Source organism: Mustela putorius, unplaced genomic scaffold (genome assembly GCF_011764305.1).
Source record: "Mustela putorius furo isolate JIRA1106 unplaced genomic scaffold, ASM1176430v1.1 tig00004033_pilon_pilon_pilon, whole genome shotgun sequence".
In the NCBI taxonomy this organism is placed as follows: Eukaryota; Metazoa; Chordata; class Mammalia; order Carnivora; family Mustelidae; genus Mustela; species Mustela putorius.
The window spans coordinates 4,105,095-4,126,741 of record NW_025422169.1 but is presented as its reverse complement, the minus strand read 5'-3'; the positions used below and the strand labels follow the sequence as shown (position 1 = coordinate 4,126,741).

Below are 21,647 nucleotides of genomic sequence, written 5' to 3'. Positions count from 1 at the left end.
CCAGTCTGTTGAATGACCAACCTACCTAATAACCCATCTGTAAAAAAGAAGTTTACAGCAAAGAATCGATTCACGAAATGACCAAGTACTGCTTTTCAGGTGTATGAATTCTTAAAAGATATATTTATCAATATTTCTTTACTATAATCAGTGAATATTGTTATTTTCATCTTATCATCATATTTATTGGCCAAACATACCAAATTTACAAAGTCTTGCAAGATTCTACTTTTAACATCTCATGCTTAAGAAAGATGGTGTGCGTTTTTTTAACATCGATGAATATAGTCACTGTAATCTCTTAAGAACTTAACTCCAAATACAACATCTCATGTGGAAATTTAGTTAAAAGGACACTTTGAAAGTTCTTATAAAAGCCATTTTTTTAAATTTTGCCAACATTTTAGCCTTTGGGGGACCCTTTTGACAGATTTCCAAGTCACACATCAACCTTAGTGTGTTTGTTTCTAAATGATCTATGAGGTTTATAGCGTGTCTTTCAGTTGGGATGGTATTAACAGCTTTCCCAAAGATGGATGTGATTTTTAGATGACTTTCATTTCAGCTTCACAGTGGCATTTCATGGAACATTCGTTTTGCCAAAGCGAGGCTTGAAGAAGGGTATCATCCTTATACTGGTATATTTAGAAAAAACTTCTTTATAACTAGCAACTAAAAGTTTTGTTTCAGCAAATCGGATTTCTGCTGTTCATTGTGCGAAGCTGAGAACGGATCCGGAACAGCCATATGAACACAGAATGCTGGTTACTGGTTTCTAATTGGTACAAGCATGAAATTAAGGCTAATATGTCATTTAAGGCTTTAATGAAAATGATAAAAATGCCTCAAGATTAGAAAAATAACAAAAACTGAAATTTTAGCAAGTGGTGGAAACGGTCTTCTCATCACCAATGGTGAAGGAAGAATTTCCACGATTAGAAATACAAAAGTCAGGCTGACATTTAACGAGTGCATAAATAAGATAAAGTATCCCTATCTTTAATGAGTACGTTCAAGAAAATATATTCATGGTTGTACTGTAGCAATTGCATATCCATCAGATTGGTTATTTGGGTAGGTTCTTTCCTTCTGAAAAGGAAAGACAATTTGGTTCATTCTTTTCTTTCCTGGAGTAGAGCAGCCCCTTGTCACCAGTTAGGTTCTGGCTGCCCTGTCTCCAGGGGGTGGCCTTGGAGGGCCTCCCAGGGCCGGCTCTCCCTTTGGTCAGTACAGGAGTGGGCGAGCCTGACAGCCAGCCTCAGAAGCCAGGGAAGAGCGTCTTGCTTCGATGGGACAGCGGAATCATGATGATGCTCTTTTCTGGGAAGGAAGGAAGACTCCCATGCAATGTGCTTCTCGTGCTACTCACCTCGATTTTCGGTACCAGACCAGAATTCCCACCAGCACCACACAGACCACAGGGAGTACGCTCCCCATCACCGCTGCAAGAGAACAGAACTGAGCTGTCACGTGGAGAGTCCCAGCAGCCGGAGTGAGAATGTCTAAGAGTCTGAAAACTCTTCACCGCCGACAGTCTTGCCCAGCGATCCGCAGGCCTTCGCAGCCAGCGGACTGTTACTGACCTTTCTGGACGTCCGCACAGCCCCACTCACTACTGCTGGGCAGAAAGCTCGTTCTTCTCCCACCGCTCCCGCCAGGTCAAACCGTCCCCTTTTAGGTCATACCACACCCCCCCTAATCCATCCTTCCTGGCCAGGGTGACCCGGGGACCGGACAGGAGGGGAAAGCAAAGGCCTCGGAGTTCACAGGCTGGGGTTGGGAGTATGTGGATGGGAAACCAGGTCCGCCGCTAAGTCCCAAGTCAGAAAATAGTTGTCCGTGGGTCAGCCTCTCCCGTTTCCTTCAACTTCACAGAATCTCGATTGAGAAACAATAGCATTCGGTGCCATGTTTCTTCCAATTTCATCTTTTTTGTGTGTGTTTTTTTTTTTTTTTTTTTTTTTAAGTAGGCTTCATGCCCAGCATGGAGTCCCATATGCAGGGCTTGAACTCATGACTCTGAGATCAAGACCTTAGCTGAGATCAAGGGTAGGACACCTAACCCGACTGAGCCACCCAGGCATCCCCATCATGATTGGTTTTTTTACTGGCAACTTTTTATGGCAGAGGAAGAGTGGTAAGAAGAGAGAGGAGGTAAAAGGTGTTAGGGATCAGAGTAAGGCAGGGTGGCGTAGGAGAGGGGAAAGATTCTGTCTGGGTTCAGTTGAAAGGAACAGCCTGGGGGTGCCTGGGTGGCTCAGTGGGTTAAGCCTCTGCCTTCAGCTGAGGTCATCCTCTCAGGGTCCTGGGATGGAGCCCTGCATTCGGCTCTCTGCTCAGCAGGGAGCCGCTTCCCCCTCTCTCTGCCTATTTATGATCTCTCTCTCTGTGTCAAATAAATAAAATCTTAAAAAAAAAAAAAAAAAAAAAGGAAGAAAGGAACAGCCTGGAGGGAGTACTTGCACGTAGGAGGCCAGCAGCTGCAGGGCATTTGAGATTAGACAGGACAGGAAGCCTGCGAGCTCTGTGTGGAAGCCAGAGGGCTAGCCTGCAGGCAGGGCGAACCTATTTCAAAAACATTTGCATCCTAATGAGCTCCCGGCAGAGTTGGCCAATTTGCCTCCCTATTGTGAAATCTCCTTGCCGATAAACAGCCACCTGCTCTACAGGAGAGATGAGGACCCTGAACATCTGGGGGCTCCGGTCGGACTGTGGTACAGTTTTTCTCAGCTTCCGAGAAGCCACACCCATTGACTCTCTAGTCCCAACTTCTAGGGATTGATTCCAAGGAAATGGGCAAATACACCAGGCGTTTTCACGGAAGTATTGTTTCAAACAATTCTTAAAATATTAATCTCAATCTCTTATTAATAGAAAATTAATTAAACTGTAGTCTGCCCATACATTGGACTATCATCCAACTTTTTAAAATTATAAAATGAATCTATATTACCACAGACAGATGTCTCCAATATCTTAAGTGGAAAAAAAAAAAACTGACTGAGATAAACATGAACCAAAAAATAATCTCCAGTAAGCCATGCGTGTGCCTGTAGCACAGGGCAGCCTTGAAGAATAGATACCAAGGTATTAAATAATGGTGGGCTTGTAGATAATCCTTATTTTCTCTTTTAGAACGTTTGCTTTTGCCCTGATATTTTTGACGTGGTCCTGTCACCAGAGGAAAGAGTAGAGTTGCAAGACGAAACTACCTGTGCCTAAGAAAATATAAACACGAATAGAAAAGTCCCAAAGGAAATAACAAGGAAGCATGGCAAATTAGTGAAGAAAGTTTTTGAGTTTTCCGACTTAACATTAGTGATCATTATGACTAAAAACCAGAAACACTTCCTAGGAATGGTGTACCCTTGGGTAAACAGTCTCTTCCATTGACTAATCAGCTTGGCATGCGTTTACTGTCCTTGGAGGGATTTATTGGAAAAGGACGGTTCGTGTCAACTATAGTTTTGCTTTCATAATGCCTCTTCCTGTTTCTCCTGAATGAGAACCAAGCCTGCAGGCTCCGGACTCCAGAGAGAGGAGGGTTCCTGAGCCAATGATGTGACGGAGCACTTTGAACCCAGGGACGAACTCACACCTTGGCCTCTTCCTCCATTACCTCCAGGCAAACTGAGTTAAAGACACTGAAACCAAAATCACTAAGATGCCAGCTGAACAAATCAACTGGCAAGTTCCCCACCGCTTTGTGTTTCCCAGGGGAGGTGTGGGTTGGAGAAGGAGGAAGACAGAGAGGTTTGGTGAGCCAGAGGAAACGAGTCTGGGCGGAGAAAGGAGAAAAAATGGATTATTGCTCAGGAGGGCGAGAAAGGCCAGTAGCTCCCCACCTTGACTTCAACCCGCCGTATGTGTTGGGTCTAAAGCAAAGAAAGTGGCCAAGTCAGCCAGTGGCCACTGTTCAGTGTGAAAGATGAAAAGGACCTCTGAGAACATGGCGGCGGGGGTGGAGTTGGGTGGGGGTTGGTGATCATTTCTTAGCAGTACCTGTAAACTAGGTCAGCCAGGGAGTGCTGTTTCTGAGTGCTGGAGTGCCTGCCTCTGATGAAATCGGTTTTGGGGCGCCTGGGTGGCTCAGTGTGTTAAGCCGCTGCCTTCGGCTCAGGTCATGATCTCAGGGTCCTGGGATCGAGTCCCGCATCGGGCTCTCTGCTTAGCAGGGAGCCTGCTTCCCTTCCTCTCTCTCTGCCTGCCTCTCTGTCTACTTGTAATCTCTCTCTGTCAAATAAATAAATAAAATCTTTAAAAAAAAAAAAAAAAGAAAGAAATCGGTTTTGAAGTAAGAGTATTGCTGTTCCCGGGCAGTGTTTCTCGTCCGTCTCTTACAGCACTAAGCACATCGTTTAAGTGCTGGGTTCTGAGGAGGTACTTGGTAAATACCTAACTGACTGAACAAAACCATTCACAGTCCATAAGTTAAAGTACATTTGATGTGCTGTTTGCTTCTCAATGAGAAATTTTCATTTTGTTGCAATTTAGAACCAACCTGGCCCACAGTGAGAACTCAATCTATTGAATAAACAGATGAATGATAGAACATAGAGCTAGCTCCTATTAAAGACTGAGCATATCAACTGCAGCGAATTCATTTCAGATATGAAAGATGGGAAGTATAACACAGTTTGAAGAATCAACTTTCCTTTCCTAGTGTCTTAAATGAACATGGCAGTGCAAACCCTGTCATAGGTGACCTTCTGGCCTTTTACTTTACAGCCAGGAGTCCTCAGGAGTAGCCTAGCCTAGTCAAAGATCAGAGAGTGGATATTGGAATCACGGAATGAAATTATTGATTAAAGGGGCTGCCAGGGGCACTGGGTGGCTTGGTTGGTTAGGCATCTGACTCTTGGTTTTGGCTCAGGTCATGATCTCAGGGTCATGAGTTCGAGCCCTGTGTGGGGCTATGCACTGAGTCTGCTTCCGATTCTTTCCCGCTCCCTCCCTCTCTGTCCCCCCCCGCCCCCGCTCTCGCTCTCGCTCTCGCTCTCTCAAATAAATAAATAAAATCTTCAAGAAAAAAAAGCCTGCCAAGCGAGCCTGTAGATACTGAAGACACCGAAATGATGAATCACAGTTCCTAAACCTTTATCAAAATGTTGAAGTCCCCAAATTGATGTATTCATTTGCATGCTCGTTTACTATTTATTGAGCATCTACTATATACCATTTTCTGTTGAACCAAAAAAACCCCCCAACTTTTAGAAGTTGCGATAATCATTCATGTGACTCATTTTAAGAAATTACATCAGTAGTTATCAATGGGCTGATGAAAATATTAAGTTAATTAACATTTGCTGAGTGATCACTATGGTAAAGTATCTATATTTGCTTACAAACATGGTCTGCTGATTGCTTATTTACGCAGAAACGGCAGCACCTGCAGATGGCCGAGGAGTCAGCCAGTGTCTCTGCTGCTTGTACCCAACAGGGGCAAACTCTTGGGTCTCAGGTAGCCAGGACTGTTGTGACATCGTTGGCAGACACCATCACTAAGTGTTTGTAGACAACGAGCATGATTTTAATTTCAGTTTACACCTTCCTCGCTGATAAAACTTAAAATAACACCTAATGAAATATAACTCAGATTTATTTTTTATTTCTTTGCTAATAATGACTTGATTGGTCTTTTAAGGCGGGTGCTAACATGTTTACCTTGAAGCACCGTGGAGGAAGGAAATCTTATTTATGTAACAGGAAAGATTTAAAGTTTTTCATCTGTTTTTTAATCTTCGTATTTCTAGTTTCTTGCACAGAACTATCTTTGCCCACTGCAGGTGTTGAGTTAATGTTTATGACATCATACTTCAGAATTTGGGAGTTTCTGATATTTTTTTTTAAAGATTTTATTTATTTATTTGACAGACAGAGACCACAAGTAGGCAGAGAGGCAGGCAGAGAGAGAGGAGGAAGCAGGCTCCCCGCTGAGCAGAGAGCCCGATGCGGGGCTCGATCCCAGGACCCTGGGATCATGACCTGAGCCGAAGGCAGAGGCTTAACCACTGAGCCACCCAGGTGCCCCAGGAGTTTCTGATATTTTAATCTAGTGAAAGTCATGAACTGGAGAAACATGATAAGATGATATCCTGTAATAAAGTCGTTGTTTAAATCTATTTAGAGGGCGCCTGGGTGGCTCAGTGGGTTAAGCCGCTGCCTTCGGCTCAGGTTATGATTTCGGGGTCCTGGGATCGAGCCCCGCATTGGGCTCTCTGCTCGACAGGAGCCTGCTTCCTCCTCTCTCTCTCTGCCTGCCTCTCTGCCTACTCGTGATCTCTCTTTGTCAAATAAATAAATAAAATCTTTAAAAAAATAAAATAAAATAAATCTATTTAGAAAATGTGGCCCTCCAGATTTTAGGTGGAGAATTTTATCCTACAGATATACTTGCACACAGCAAAATGATGGGTTTTCCAGTTAATCACTGGAACATAGTCTGTATGTCTGTATGTTTACACAGAATGTAAAGAGTCACATGTCCAAAGAGGGGGTTACATAAATTGTGGCAAATCCATCTGGTAGGATATTTTGTAGCTGTTTTAAAGAACGAGGTTGTTTTAATGTATCAATAAGGAAGGATTTCCAAGAGCTACCACTAGGTGAAAATGAACAAGGTACAAAACAGTGAACACATAATCCCTCTAGCGTCATGTGTCCTCTGTGAGCTGTTTGCTGCTTGACTCTCTGAAAGGATACACAGAAATCCGGTAGCAGAAGTTGCTTTCTGCCTGCAAGCCGATTTTCAGTCTGAGATGGGGCTTTTCGCTCTGTATCTTTTTGTAATTTGTAATTTTTAAAACCCTGTGCAAATACTACCAATTCAAAAAAATGAATAAAAAAATGCAAAGCTTTGTAGAAAGCTGAATGTAATATGCGACATAAGGAGAAAAATTAGGTCAGCTACCGTATTCGCTGGTTGCCTCTCAAGTGATAAACATATTAGAGTTTCAGTGTCCTTGTCATTAAATCGCACAGTTTCTCCATGAAAATACTCACCAGAGGGGCTTTTTTTTTTAAATGTCTTGCCTTTGCATATACATTTTGATCATTTTAAAACCATTCTAATCAACTAGCTGCTGAAATGACCGAACCCACTTGGTTGACTTTTTTTTTTTTTTTAGAGAGAGAGAGAGAGAGAGAGAGTGCGTGAGAGCATGAACCTGCACATGCGGGGGGAGGGCGCGGTGCAGAGGAAGAGGGAGAGAATGTTGAGCAGGCTCCATGCTCTGCACAAAGCCTAAAGCGGGGCTCCTTCCCGTGGCCCTGAGATCATGACTTGAGCTGAAACAGTCGGATGCTTAACCGACTGAGCCACCCAGGTGCCCCTAGATGACACATGATGCAGATAAAATATAGCCACAAAATGAGTTATTCTCCCATAGGAAAACTAGTAAATAGACAATAGAAATGACTTTTGTCTGTACAAAGTTTATGGTGGTTTTTTTGTTCTGTTTTGTTTTGTTTGCTTATTGAAAACTTATCAGACCAAAGTCTTAGATTCTTTCTTATGATTGCATTTCTCTTCCCCTTCTTTCTCTTTCCTTCCTCTCTCCTCCCCTCTCTTCCTCTCTTTCTCTAATTCTTGCGAATCCTCCTCACACTCCCTGGTCATTCGCCCTCTCTCCAAGCCTTAGTGTTGTGTGCATCTTCTGTAAAAAGCATGTTCAACTGAGAGCTTGGACAGTCTTGCTTGAAGCGTGTCGTGCTAACACCATGTGAAAGCTGAATGCAATTTATGACAGAATGACAGCATCCTTGCAATAACAGCAGTATGTGCTCGTGGCTTTCTGGTAAGTGTGGGATGCAAGTCTAGCCCGGCTTTGTGGAAGGAGGCCCTTTTGTGATGCGCCAGCTGTCTGGTTCCCACATCAGCAGCCTGACCGTGAAGAGCTCCCAACAGTGAGATAAGCAGTCATGTTAGAATCCCGTATGTAGGGGGATCCTATAACTTACTACCTAAACCAAGACACCCTTTAAAGTGGAAGGGGATGCTGCTGGCAGCCGGGCTGGGGCAGCACATAAACCAGGATGGTCCCACTCCCTGCAGTGGAGGTCCTCTGGGCATAAACACTGCTAGGACAAGAAAACAAACAAGCATACTTACCAGTCATAGCTTCAGAATGGTATGAATATGCACCTGCAAAAAAGAGATTACAGCTCAGTTATTGCTGTAGTCCTAAAGGCATTAATTTCTCATTAAGCAGGAAGAATTTTGGGCAGTTTGGCTTCCATCCTAAAGCCTTGAGAGATTCGTGGTTGGCAAAACCAAATTCCCTTTAGCAGAGAACAAAGGTAATTTATTTAGATGCTGGGTCATGCTTAAGAAGCAAATAGGCCCTTTCTTTGCACAGCGAAGGAAACCATCAACAAAACACAAAGGCGACCTACTAAATGGGAGAAGATATTTGCAAGTGACATATCTGATAAGGGGTTAATATCCAAAATGTATAAAGAACTTATACAGCTCAACACACACACACACAAGCAAAAAATCCAATGAAAAATGGGCAGAGGACCAGAGAGACATTTTTCCAAAGAAGACACACAGATGGCCAACAGGCACACGAAACATCAGGGGAAGGGAAATGTCAAACCACAACGAGATACTTATTACCCTACACCTGTGAGAATGTCTAGAATCAAAAAGACAAGAAACAACAATTGTTAGGGAGGATGTGAAGAAAAGGGAGCCTCGTGCGCTATTGGTGGGAGTGCGCGCTCGTGCGGCCGCTGAGGAGAGCAGTGTGGGGGCTCCTCGATATACTAAAAATGGAAATAGCTATAGATTCAGTCATTCCTCTGGGTACTTACCCAAAAGAAAACAAAAACACGAATCTGAACAGAGACATGCCCTCTCTGTTTACGGCAGCATTATTTACAGTAGGCAAGACATGGAAGCAGCCCAGGTGAACATCAGGAGGTGAACGGGGAAAGATGCGGTGAGTCTGTACACAGCATTACTCGGCCACAAGAAAGAGTGAAGTCTCGCCCCTTGAGATAACAATGGACGGACACAGAGTGTATTATGTGGAGTGAAATGAGTCCGACAGAGAAAGACAAATGCCACATGATTTCACTTCGAGGTGGCATCTAAAATATGAAATCGATGGACAGACAAAAGCAGAAACAGACCCAGAAACGCGGAGAACAAAGTGAGACAGCCCGAGAGGGGCGGGCAGTGGGGGGATGGGCAGAACGGGGGGGGGGGGGGGAGGGGGAGAGGGGCAGGCTTCCAGGGACGGAATGATCCAGGCGCGGGGATGAAAGGTACAGCTTGGGCGACAGATCAGTGGTATCACAGTAGAGAAAAACACGCCACAAAGAATCCGATAGGCCTTGCGGGAAGATGCGGATTACCGAGAGCTTCTCCATCCCACAGATTGTGACTCCAGATTGCAGAAGGCTTCCGCTGTCCCCCCCCCCCCCCCCATACTGGGAGGAAGCAGGTACTACTCAGATTGGCAAAGCCTCTGCCATGTAGGTCAAGACGGTGAGACTTGTCCCATCCGGGAGATGGACTTTCTTTTCCAGCTGGGCGGAGCCAGGGCAGAGCACAGAGGTTAGAGAGCAGAGCAGCAGGCAGAGGGTTAACGGAGTCATCCAGACTTTGGATCCGATGGTATAATGCCATGCAGTCCGCGCCCTCCAGGTCTCCACCCGCCTCTCAGAAGCAGCCCGTGGCCGGCTGACTTCTCCTAGTGCACGCAAAGCCAGTGCTAACCTGGCGTCTCCGGGGAGGCAGAAGGAGTGTGCTCCAAGGCCTTTGCTGTTGTCTGAGGTGGGGCTTGGGAGGGCTCCTGACTGATCGGCCCTGTGGTTCCTGCAGCAGGAGGCTTTGATGGCGTCAGCCTGGAGCCCGGCACCATAGTGGACTTTGTGGCCACTGTGGTGTCTGACTTGGAAGTGAAAGCGGGCTCTGTAGGAAAGTGCAAGATACGGAGAACATAAATGTTTAGAATCGTGTCTCTGCTCAGCTCCAGAAGAGAGCGGGCTTAATACTTGCTCTAGTGAAGTCCTTCATGGGCCAGCCCTCCCCCAGCGCACTCTTCCGTGGCTTTTTGGGAAAAATCCCTTATGTGGGTAAAACCTACTCATCCTCCTGGAATGGCCACAGGACTTTCCAGAATGCTAGAGGCTCTACAGCTGTTTATCATGGTGCACCTGAGTTAAAGATGCCATGGGTTTGAGTAGATCTGGGCTTGTGTTGTAGAGAAGACTCCGGAGGCGCCGTGAGAGGCTGTTCTCAAAACCCGAGTGTAACTATTTGCCAAAGACATCCGGGGTGCTGATTTTCTTTATTTTTTTGCATGTTTGCACACGACTTCTGGAATAAGGGGAAGCCTGAGGTGCGCAGCCTGACCGAATCTTAGCACACTTGAAGGAAGGGTCCTCCAGAGCATTTCTACCCACGTGCCCCTGGCCATGTCACCCCGTGTCGGAGACGACACTCCCACGCCTGAGATCCTGACCGCACCCTTTCACCTGATCAAGTGTTCGATGCACGAAGGCAAGGCTGGAGAGACCACTTGGTCATTCTCATCAGTTGGTGAACTTCTCGTCAGTTGGTGAACGAGCCATGACTTGGGTCAAAGGGGTTTTCGAATTACCCCAAACTTAAATGTAGCCAGCGCTTCACCACATCTTCCTGTCTGTAGTCAACGAACTACCGAACTAAGCAGGAGGAAATCTCCTTCAGGCCTCGCCATCTCCCCTTCAGTATTGGTTCTCAGCTTTGGCTCCCTAAGAGTTACTGGGGAGCTTCTAGAACCCTAATTCCCAGACTGCTCCCTAAATCGCCAGAGTTCCAGGGAGATCCCCGTGTGCGTCCACGGTTCGGAAGCCATGCCATAGGGAAGGTGAGTGGGAGCAGTGCAGCCCGTGGCTGCAAGGTGACTGTGACCGCACAGGAAGGGGAAGACAGGGCGCGGAAGCGCCACACTGGATAATGGGACACAAAAGATCAGGAGGTCAGTGTGAAGTAAGGGTTTTCTAGGATGTACGGCACACTGTCCCAAGATATTAGCATCTACGATTTCAAATTTTCTTAACATGAGGTCAGTGCTGAGGAAGTGGGGATTGAAGATTTGCTAAGACCCTGGAAATGGGTAACATTGGCAGCGTTGCCCAATGCTTCTGTACCAGAGCGATCGCAGTTGGGACCATTCGGGGAACTGTTCTGTGTGGGTCTCTCATGCTTCTGTACACCTTGTTAGCAGAGGCACTGGCAGCCCTTCCTGGGACTATCTTTTCAAAGATGCTCCTATAGCCTTGGAACGTGGAGACAGCGCCTCTCCTTGGAGCAAAGGGCAGATGTGGTCAGTTAGTTATAAAAGACTCCAGTGTCTTGGGGCAGCTGGGTGGCTCAGGTGGTTTAAGTGTCTGGCTCTTGATTTTTGGCCCAGGTGATGACCTCAGGATCAGGATTTTGGCGTAGGTGGTGACCTGGGATGGAGCCCATCACTGGGCTCTTTGCTCAGCATGGAGTCTGCTTGAGATTCTCTCTCTCCCACTGCCTCTCCCCCACTCAGGAGCCTTTTCTCTCTCAAATAAATAAATAAGTAAATAATTCTTTAAAAAGAAAAAGACACGAGTTCCTTGAACTCAGCCTTCCTCTGCTATGAAGCAGCCCGTTGGATGTGTGGGCATCTTGGGGACCTACCCCATTGCCCCTGTGGGGCACAGAGATGAGGGAATTGAGGCAAACATGCCGATTAAGTCAGTAACCAAGCAAGTAAGAACATCCTTGGTCTCTGGAGGAGGAATGCCCTGTTTTCCACTGGCTCCCATGAATGTCGGCAGGCTAACGTGCAGGGCAGGCGAATCTACAGATCCAACCCAGTGTTGATGAGGAAGTGTGTCTGAGGCTGATCCGGCATATTTGGAGTGGATTTTGAGTCATCATTAATTGCATGCAACTGAAACCTAGCTATCAAGCAACTTTGATTTAAAAGAGAAAATTAAGCTAACGTAAAATTTAATGTTGATGCTAATAAAAAGTGGGTTCTGTTGCTTAAGTTGGCCGTGGAACTCCAGCAGTGGTCCAAGAATCTGAGGGACTCAGAGGGACCCGTGTGATCACAGGGAATGGGAGTCCTTAAAAAGTTTCCAACATCCCTACCTTTTCCAGAAAGGGAGGTGCTCTCTGGCTCTGGGGTCACCCCTGCCGGCACTTCTGTGGAGGACGGCCTTAGGTGAGTCAGGGAGGGGTCTCCTAGAGAGAGGATAACCACATGGCACAAATGAGCCTGGGCGTGGAACCTGGAGTGCCTCAAAGCCATATGTAAATAAAAAGAAAATATGTAAATTTAAAACAGAGCTATCTGGCTTCCCAGGATAGGTCAGAAGCACAAGAAGTAAGAAACAGTGTTTCCCAATCTGCAATTCCCATGCAAATGGAAACACGCAGCAAACTTTTTCTAGCCTTTTGAAAAGACTGTCGAAAAGACACATATCAAATGTCTTGTTATTTTCGGTTAGAATGATATCAATGAGATGAACTCAGTTTTAGGATACTGTCTTTTACATGGGAAAATAAATGATTACTCAGTACATTCCGTTGTTTCATAAGGGGGAAAAAAACGCATTCCAAGCACAGGAGGTTAGGAAAAGTAATGGAGGGAGTTATAAATGGTAGAAGGTAAAGAATCTTTGGGCTACACAAAACCTAAAGATCTCCAGTCTTTAGGTTCTAAAAGTCTATGACCCAAGGTCTCTCCCCCTTGCTCCCCCCCCCCCCACCCAACTTGTTCAGAGCCCCCAACTCTTCTTTATTTTGGATTCATTCACCCAAAGGAATTGGGACTTTGAAGAAACAGTCACTTTGCTGCTGCTGGAAAGTCCTTATTTTTGTCCCTGGATTACAGGTACCAGTGGGTGTCCAGACTGGACAGAATAAGATGTCCACTGTGTGTCTTTGCCAGAGTGTTCTTGCTCATACCTGTCCTCACCCGGCTAGCTCATCACTTCGATCCCACTTGATGTCATGTGGCTAGATGTTCCCCAGCTGAGCGATTCCTTTGCAACAAACAGAAGGCTTCTTCCTTGCCCTGCCTCTGATGTCTGCATGAAGTCATCCAGGGGCGGGAGACAGGTGCACAAAATCAATGAGAAAGTCTGGCTCTTCGAGGAATCTTACAGCAGAGTGAGTTTGCTCTAGAACAACCCCTTTCGTCCACTTCCCCAGTGAGGAGTTGAGAATTTTCACATATATGAGAAAGTATCTAGCTTGCAGTTGGACCGAACCAAATATACAATAAACCATGAGTTAATCTTTATTTTACTAGACTAAGGGGCTTAGTATTCTTGGAAATAACTATTGACTTCCACTCCAAGATTGCTGGCTTCTGACATAGTCATCCAGTTGTGGATGGTTCAAAGAAAAAATAGATTCTGAAAACCATCCCTCACATGGGCTCTGGAGGGCTGGCTGGACACCAGACATGGGTGACCAAGTTAGGTAGCCCCCATACCCCTGGGCAGATAACAACAAAGAACACTAATAATTTCCGTACAGTCTTCTAGGGAGAAACTGGGAAGCTCTCTGGGAAGCAAGCATGCTGTGAGCACACACCCTTTGTAGCCAAATTCTTGCTACTATAATCTTAAAGGCATACTTCAGAGATATTGTGCGTTCAGTTCTAGACCACCACAATAAAGTAACGTGGCAATAAAGCAAGTCGAATGAATATTTTTATTTCTCAGTGCATAGAAAAGTTATGTTTGCACCATACTGTAGTCTATGAAGTGGGCAATAGCCTAGTGTCTAAAAAAAATTAATATATATACACCTTAATTTAAAAATACTGCTAAAAAATGCGAACCATCATTTGAGCTTTCAGTGAATCATAATCTTTGCTGGTGGAGGGTCTTGCCTTGATATTGATGGCCGCTGACTGATGAGGGGAGTGGCCACTGAAACTGGGGGTGGTTGGGACAATTCCTTAAAAGAAGACACTGATGAAAAAAAAAATAAGACACTGATGAAGTTTGTTGCAGTGACTGCATCCCTTTCACAAAGGAGTTCTCTGTAGGAGGTGGTGCTTTTTGATAGCGTTTCACCCACAGCAGGACTTCTCTCGGGGCTGGAGTCGGTCCTCTCAGACCCTGTCTCTGCTTTATCACCTGAGCTCATGTGATATTCTAAATCCTTTGTTGTTAACTTAACCAGGAGTAGACTCCATCTCAAGAACCCAATTTCTTTGCTTGTCCGTAAGAAGCAACTCCTCATCTGCTTGAGTTTGATCATGAGATCACAGCGGTTCAGTCCCATCCTCCGGCTCCACTTCTAATTCTGGGTCTCTGGCTGTTTCCACCTCCTCTGCAGTGACTTGCTCCACGGAAGCCTTGAGCCCCTCAAGGTCACCCATGAGGGCTGGAATCAACTTCTCCAAAACTCCTGTGAAGGTGTGTATTTTGACCTCTTCCCATGAATCATGAATGTTCTTAATGGCATCTGGAATGGTGACTCCTTTCCAGAAGGTTCTTAATTTACTTTGCCCAGATCCATCAGAAGAATCACTCTCTCTGGCAACCATAGACTTATGGGATGTATTTCTTAAATACGAAGACTTGAAAGTTGGAATGACTCCTTGATCCAGGGACTACAGAAGGGATATTCTTTTAGCGGGCATGAGAACAATATTAATTTCGTTTTCATCTCCATCAGAGCTCTTGGGTGACCAGGTGCATTGTCAGTGAGCAGCCATATTTTGAAAGGAACCCTTTTTTCTGAGCAGTGGTTCTCAACAATGGCCTTAAAATATTCAGTAAACCATGTTGTAAACAGATGTGCTGTCATCCAGGCTTTGTTGCTCCCTTCATAGGGCACAGGCTGAGTAGACTTGGCATCATTCTTAAGGTTCCTGGGATTTTCTGAATGGTCAGTGAGCCCTGGCTTCAGGTTAAAGTCAACAGCTGCATTAGCCCCTAACAAAACAGCCCTTTTTTTGAGTCCTCTGAGTCAGGCACTGACTTCTCTTCTCCATCTGGGAAAGTCCTAGATGGGCCCTTCTTCCACACTAAGGCTGTTTTGTCTACATTGAGGATCTGTTGTTTAGTGTAGCAACTTTTACCAATTACCTTAGCCAGATCTTGTGGACAACTGACTATTTCACTTTGCACTCATGTTATGGAGATGGCTTCTTTCCTTGCAGTGCATGAGCCAACTGCCATGAGCTTCAAGAGCTTCTTCTGCATCTCCTCTCAGCCTTCGTGGTATTGAGGAGAGGGCCTTGCTCTGGATGAGGCATTGGCCTGTGGGAGTGTCGTGGCTGGTTTGAGCTTCCATCTGACCACTCAAACTTTCTCCATATCACCAGCAAGTCTGTTTTGCTTACTTACCTTTTGTGTTGTCTCTAGAGTAGCACCTTCAATTTTCTTCAAGGACTTTTCCTTTGCAGTCATAACTTGGCATAAGAGGCCCATTTTTTGGCCTGTCTTGGCTTGACATGCTTTTTTCACTAACCTCATCATTCCTAGTTTTGATTTGAAGAGGAAGATGGGATTCTTCCTTTCACACGAACCTTTAGAAGCCATCGTAAGGCTATGAATTAGCCTAATTTCAATATTGTTCTGTCTCAGGGGTTAGGGAGGTCCGAGGAGAGAGAGAGAGAGACAGAGGGACAGCCATAGAACATCCATTGATTCAATTAACCGTCTTATGTGGGTTTGTGGTACCCTAAGGGAATGACAGCAGTAACATCAAAGGTCACTGATCCCAGCTTCCACAACAAATATGAGAAAGTTTTAAATGCTGTGAGAATTACTAAAATGTGACACAGAGACACAAAGTGAGCAAATACTATTGGGAAAATGGCGTATGTAGACTTGCATGAGGCAGGATTGCCACCGACCTTCAATTCATAAAAAACACAATTATCTGTAAAGTACAATAAAGCAAAATGCAACAAAATGAGGAATGGCCGGACTTAATATTGACCGGGTTTCACTTTACACAGTGTTCATGTTGGGTTCATTTTCTAGATGAGGGACAGAGATATCCAAGATGGTAAGACCCTTGCTCAAGGAAGCCAAAACGGTGTGACCCTAAAGCCTATGTATGTCCAGCTCCTAGGGATGTTGTTTAGAGGCTACACAGTATTTCAAGTTGTTTAGAGGTCTGTTTAGTTTCAGACTTTAACACGGATATCTTGTCCCCCAGAGATGGGCTTACCGGGCTTCCCACACTACAGTTGGGCTCTATGTGGCTTTGGGAAGGGGCATGCAGAGACTTTCAGGGATAGCTACTTACTGATGCACTTGAGATTGGGAATTGTCCAGTGGGCAATGTTCGTGGTCTCGTTTAACACGCATTCTGTCAGGCTGGATGTTCCTGCTTTACGCTTGAAGCCGGAGTTACACGTGTACCGCTCCCTGGATTTCGGGCTGTAACTCCTGACCCGGATGTCTGCATGTTCGACGGACTTGGGAGGAGGGCACGTGACGCCTGCAAGGGTGCCGATAAAATGGGGGATGAGCACATCTCAGCTCGTTCAGAAGGCGCTCTCCAGGGCAACCTGGGTGGCACTCGGTGCCTTTGCAGCCAGGGTCTGGCTTTGTTAGGTGCCCCTTAGGATACACCCCAGATTCTAAGCATGTAGAAAATGTTCAGTATGGGCTCTCATCATTTAGAAGCCTTCCAGGAGCCTTATCTTAAGTGCTCACCATCCAACACAGCTAGGGACTGTGCAGCCATCCATGGAAACCCCTCTCCCTCCCCCCCCCCCAGTCTCTCACCATCTCTATCTCTTTGGCGCCCTCCAGCCCGGCTTCTGCGCTCTCTTGCCTGAAAGCAGCAGTAGCCTTTGAATTGGTCTCCCTGCCTATTCTCCCCAAAGCCTTTGATTTACTTCCTTAATACAGCCAGTCATCTTCAGAAATGGGCACTGGATGACTCACTCCTTCCTGGTTGCCTGCTGCTCTTAGCATAAAAGCTAAAATGCTCAAGAAGTCTTCAAGGCTCTGCTGGACCTGCCCCCGGCCCTGGTCACTCTGATCTTCAGTGCCCCCCTCCCCGCCACCCGTGCCGCTCACCACGCCCACTGCTCTCCCCAGCCCATCTCCTGTCATCCTTCCGAACGTGAACATGACTTGCTCAGGAAAGCCTTCCCTCCCCTCCCCTCCCCACCCAGTCAGCCAGGTCCCATAGCTCTGTGTTCTCTCCCTGCGCAGTCAGCCACTCTCGTGGCTGCGTTTGAAGACAACGAGATGCTGCGGTGGCTGTGTCCCCTCATTGGCCCTTTGAGCGGTGGAGGGCGGGGACCACATCTGTCTCACCCAACACTGGATTCTCTGAGCCTTGTACAATAGCTGGCAAGTGAAGGTGTTCAAGAAAGAGTTGTTCAGACAATGATGCTTGTTTTGCATGTGCCCTTTGCCCCAGCAATTTCATTTCTAGGAATTTAGCTTACGGATACACTGGTGGATTTATGGAGAGAGTACAAAGTAATAGCCAGGACAATCACAATAGCCAGTACCTGTAAATGGCCTTGTACGTGGTCAGTGGAGACTCATTCATAAATTACAATACAGCTACCCCTGCAAAGAAGTACCACCAGCTCTTCACATAGAGGAAGAAACCTCTGTGCGCCGGAGTGGAAAGACCTCCAAGATGCGTGCTTAAGTTAGGAAGAAAAGGGGCAGAACCCTAGGTTTTACATGGTACACTCAGTGAAGAAAGAAGAAATGGTTCCTGTACACAGTGTGTGTCTATACATAACATCTCTGGAAGGATGCAAGAGACCGTTAACACAGGAGATGAGGGAGCTGGGAATACACTGCGAAAAACTTGTTACTGAAGGCCTTTTCGTACTTCCTGAATTTTGCATGGTGCAGAGGTTTTACCTGTTAAAAATGCTTTCGAAGGGCACCTGGGTGGCTCAGTTGGTTAACGTCTGCCTTTGGCTCAGGTCATGATCCCAGGGTCCTGGGATCGAGCCCCGCATTGGGCTCTCGGCTCAGCGGGGAGCCTGCTTCTCCCTCTGCCTCTCCTCCCTTCCCTGCTTGTGCTCTCTCTCCTATTTAACAATCAGATGCTGACCGGTCAGAACAGTTGCGGGTGATAATTGGGACGGGGGTGGGGGGGGATGACCACTGGCCCCAGATGAAAGATCACACGGAGGAGGCTGGCAGAATATTAGTTGTGCCTGTATGTTATACACTTTTAAATACACGAAATACTGCATCATAGAAAGGCAGGGGATGGGAGATTTTTTTTTTTTTAAGATTTTATTTATTTGACAGACAGAGATCACAAGTAGGCAGAGAGGCAGGCAGAGAGAGAGGGGGAAGCAGGCTCCCTGCTGAGCAGAGAGCCCGATGCGGGACTCGATCCCAGGACCCTGAGATCATGACCTGAGCCGAAGGCAGAGGCTTTAACCCACTGAGCCCCCCAGGCGCCCCAGGATGGGAGATTTTAAAGGATGCCGCCACAGGAACTCTGAAATCTTGGGTGAGCCAGGACAGGAGAGGGAAAAGTCCTGCCGAGTGGGGGTGTTCAGTGCCTTGGCCATACCACGTTGCCTGCTACATGCATGTGAGAAATGCAGGAGATTCTGGAATTAGGAATTTTTGCCTTTCTCTGAGCAAGTGAAGGCAGCTTGGGGAAAAACTGAGGCGAGAAGACCTTGAAGGCAAGGTCATCTGGGAGGATTCTGGACCGCTTTGGGAGACAGCCCGCCCCCCCGCCCCCCACCCCAGTCACTCCCAGTGGGCCTGACAAAGTGCATGTCAAGTGATACCCTTTCTCAGGCGAATGTCACCAAAGGAAGGTAAGAGCCAGAGCTAGAACGATTCGCATTTTCTCTAACTTGTACAGCTGTGTGAAAAATGTCCCTCTTATATTTAGAATCTGAAAGATTTGAGCAAATTTAGACCCCACGACTTTCCTCACTATGAAACTCCCTGGCTGCAGGCAGCGTCCTGGGACGTGCCTGCTCGTGCACATTCATCTCATTTTGGTGGCGTTTCTTCAGACAGGTGCTCGGTAGATCTGCAGGATAAGCTGGTCTCGTGGCTTGGGGGCTTGACACCTGGTGAAGTTCTCTATCCTCACGTCTGGGTTTTGGAATGTACCAGGAGCAGAGAGTTCTAGTCTGAACAGACGACCGAGCTACCTGCGTGGGCTGTATAGTGTCCGGACCCCAAGTGGTTGAGGTGAGCTCAGTCACTACCCGGATTCAACCTTGGTGCTAGGTCTCCGGGGGACGGATTCTGGAAGACGTGACTTGTACAGCTCCACATGTCCCAGTGAGGATTCTGGCTTCCAGAACATGAATCCCCACCCGTCCTGGCAAATGTGATGTTTCTGATCTTAAGCTGGGTGTTCTAAGTGGGGCTGGTTTCCTTCTGTCTTCCCCAAGTGAGCCACTCTTGTCTGATTTACTCAAATCGTCCCTGTGACTGCTTTCCAGCAAGTTGAGCCTTCTTTGGGTTGGGCAGGATCTGGGGTCCGCCCTGACTGGCCATGGGCCCCCAAATGGCAGCTTTCTCCTTCCTTCTTACCGGCTCCCTGTGGGTTGGCCTGTCTCTGCCTAGAAACCCTGGCTTTCGGGACTCGGGCCCTGACCGCCCAGGTCTTGCCCATCTTTTCCTCCGGAGAGCAGCCCCTGGATTGTCACACGGCCCAGCCGCTGGCTTAGGTTTGGATGTCCAAGAACAGCTACTGGAATTGGCCAGGACACATACTCACCCCCTGGACCCCTAATGCAATGTCCCCCTGGCCAGGTGGGCTTCCTCAGATACTAGAATCAGAGGGATCCCCCTGCAAATTCAGAATGTGGTCCGAACAATCTCCTGGAAGGGCCTGGCAGCCTAGAGATGACCAGCCCACCGGCGGGTCAGCGGCCAGACTGTCCCCTCCTCCTTCAGGAAGGCCTCCCTGTGGGCTCTCCTGGCTGAGGTCCCACCATGTCTCTCACCTGAGCCCACTGAGCTATGACAGCCCCTTGGGTGAGGAAAGCCCAGGCCTTACTTTCATCTTCCTGGTCTCAAGAAAGGGAAAGGGATTGTTTGATTTTTTTGTTCTTAATCCAGTCAGTGACTTTTTTCTTTTCAAATCCCATCAGCATAGAATCTTCCATTTTGCACGATACAGTATACCACTGTGCTGTTCTAATAGTCAGTGTTCTCTCCTCACTCACGTGGCCTCGAGAGCGGACACGGACATTTCCTCTTCAGTGAGGTCATAAGAGAATCTTCATTCTCACTTACCAGTTTTCTGGAAGCATTATTTTCTTACTATTTCTAGAAGCAGAGTCAATAGAAGACAGAAGAAATCGATCTGCTGAGACTTACGCCCTTCACCGTCTCTGCCTCTTTCTCTCCCATCGGCCTGGTCTTGGGGTTGTGTCCTGTTTGCCCGAATCCCTTCCAAAACATTTTCATTCACCAGGTAGTGCTCGAGCTCCATTTTAATTTCAAATAATGTTCTGAATCTATTTATCTTCTCTTTCTGACACCCCCCCCCACCTGCCCCCAGTCTCTGCTGTTTTCTGTGTTGTTTCTGGATTTGGGATTTTCATCAGCAAATTCTTCTACCTCTTCTAAGTCTTGAAAACACTCTCCTCCATTTAGAATGGTGGTTTTCAGCTTTCAGCATTTGTGGCACACTTTGAGTTAAAACACTTGTGACCTGTCACTCAGGAGGACTGACACAGCGCCTGTGTCAGCCAGAGTTATAAAGAATCATGGCTACCACAGAAGGCAGCCATGCTAATGTGTGACTCGTGAGGCCGTCCTTTGGAGCTTGTGGCTGTGTGTGGGGGACAGTCTGCTGAGTACATGAGAACTCAGAGTTCTTGCACGTTCCAGTGACTCTGTAGCCTTCTCTGTGGTAGCGTGACTTACTCCCCGGCTCAGATTCACAGCACATAGTATCCCTCTCAGCCCAACACCGCCCCCACCCCGCCAAACACTGTGTCCCTGCAGGTGTATTCACGTTTGTGACAGTGAAGGTGACACACCAAACAGGAAAGGGTTCACAGGAGGCATGCTGTCTGCACAGTTAGGAACCACTGTTTTAGAAGGAAAAGCAAGCTGGGACAGATACTCAGTAAACAGTGACAAGCTTAATGCTACTGCAGATTCTCCAACGAAGTCCATTTCTGCTGTTAAATCTGAGGGCAAAGGTCCAAAGTCACTGTCAACGCTTCCCTTCTTCTTGATAATCTGTAGGAATCAGTTGTCATCAATGAGAAAGACGAATTCAGTCCAGGTTTCTCGCCATCGGAGGAAGAAGTTGTGACTATGGAACCGGGAAAGGATGAGTACAATGTACCCTGTGGTGCTAGAAGAGAGCGGGTCGGAGATATCCGTATGTGATCATCTGTGTGTGTTCGTGTGTGTATACATATGTCTGTACGTGGCAATGTGACATGCAAGTGTGTGTGTGTGTCTGTGTGTGACTGTGTGCGTGCTCTAGCTCCTCCGTCCTCTAATGATACCTAGAAGCAATGACACATTAACCGTGAGCATACTTGGTGCCCAGATCTTGGTCTTAGCTGAAAGAAAGCATGACTACTTGGAAAAAAGGCTGATTCCAGGGATAGGATGGGGAAAACAGTTTTTACTCTTTTATTTTTAAAATGATTTTTAATAATTTTATTATTTATCTTTTAAAATTTCTTTTTTAAAAGGATTTTATT

The 21,647-nt window shown here is 46.6% G+C and overlaps 1 protein-coding gene across 2 annotated transcripts in view; it reads right to left on the bottom strand.

The window, feature by feature from the left end:
• Positions 1–21,647, bottom strand: part of IL15RA (interleukin 15 receptor subunit alpha) — a 48,087-nt gene that overhangs the window by 2,403 nt on the left and 24,037 nt on the right. The window contains exons 2-6 of one of the 2 annotated variants that reach the window (XM_045072330.1): positions 16,256–16,450; positions 12,125–12,217; positions 9,728–9,922; positions 8,111–8,143; positions 1,370–1,442 (exon numbers count right to left, since the gene is read on the bottom strand). In XM_045072330.1, coding sequence (XP_044928265.1) covers positions 1,370–1,442; positions 8,111–8,143; positions 9,728–9,922; positions 12,125–12,217; positions 16,256–16,450 — 589 coding nt within the window. The remainder of the gene's footprint in view (positions 1–1,369; positions 1,443–8,110; positions 8,144–9,727; positions 9,923–12,124; positions 12,218–16,255; positions 16,451–21,647) is intronic. The other variant, XM_045072329.1, reaches the window with a different exon arrangement.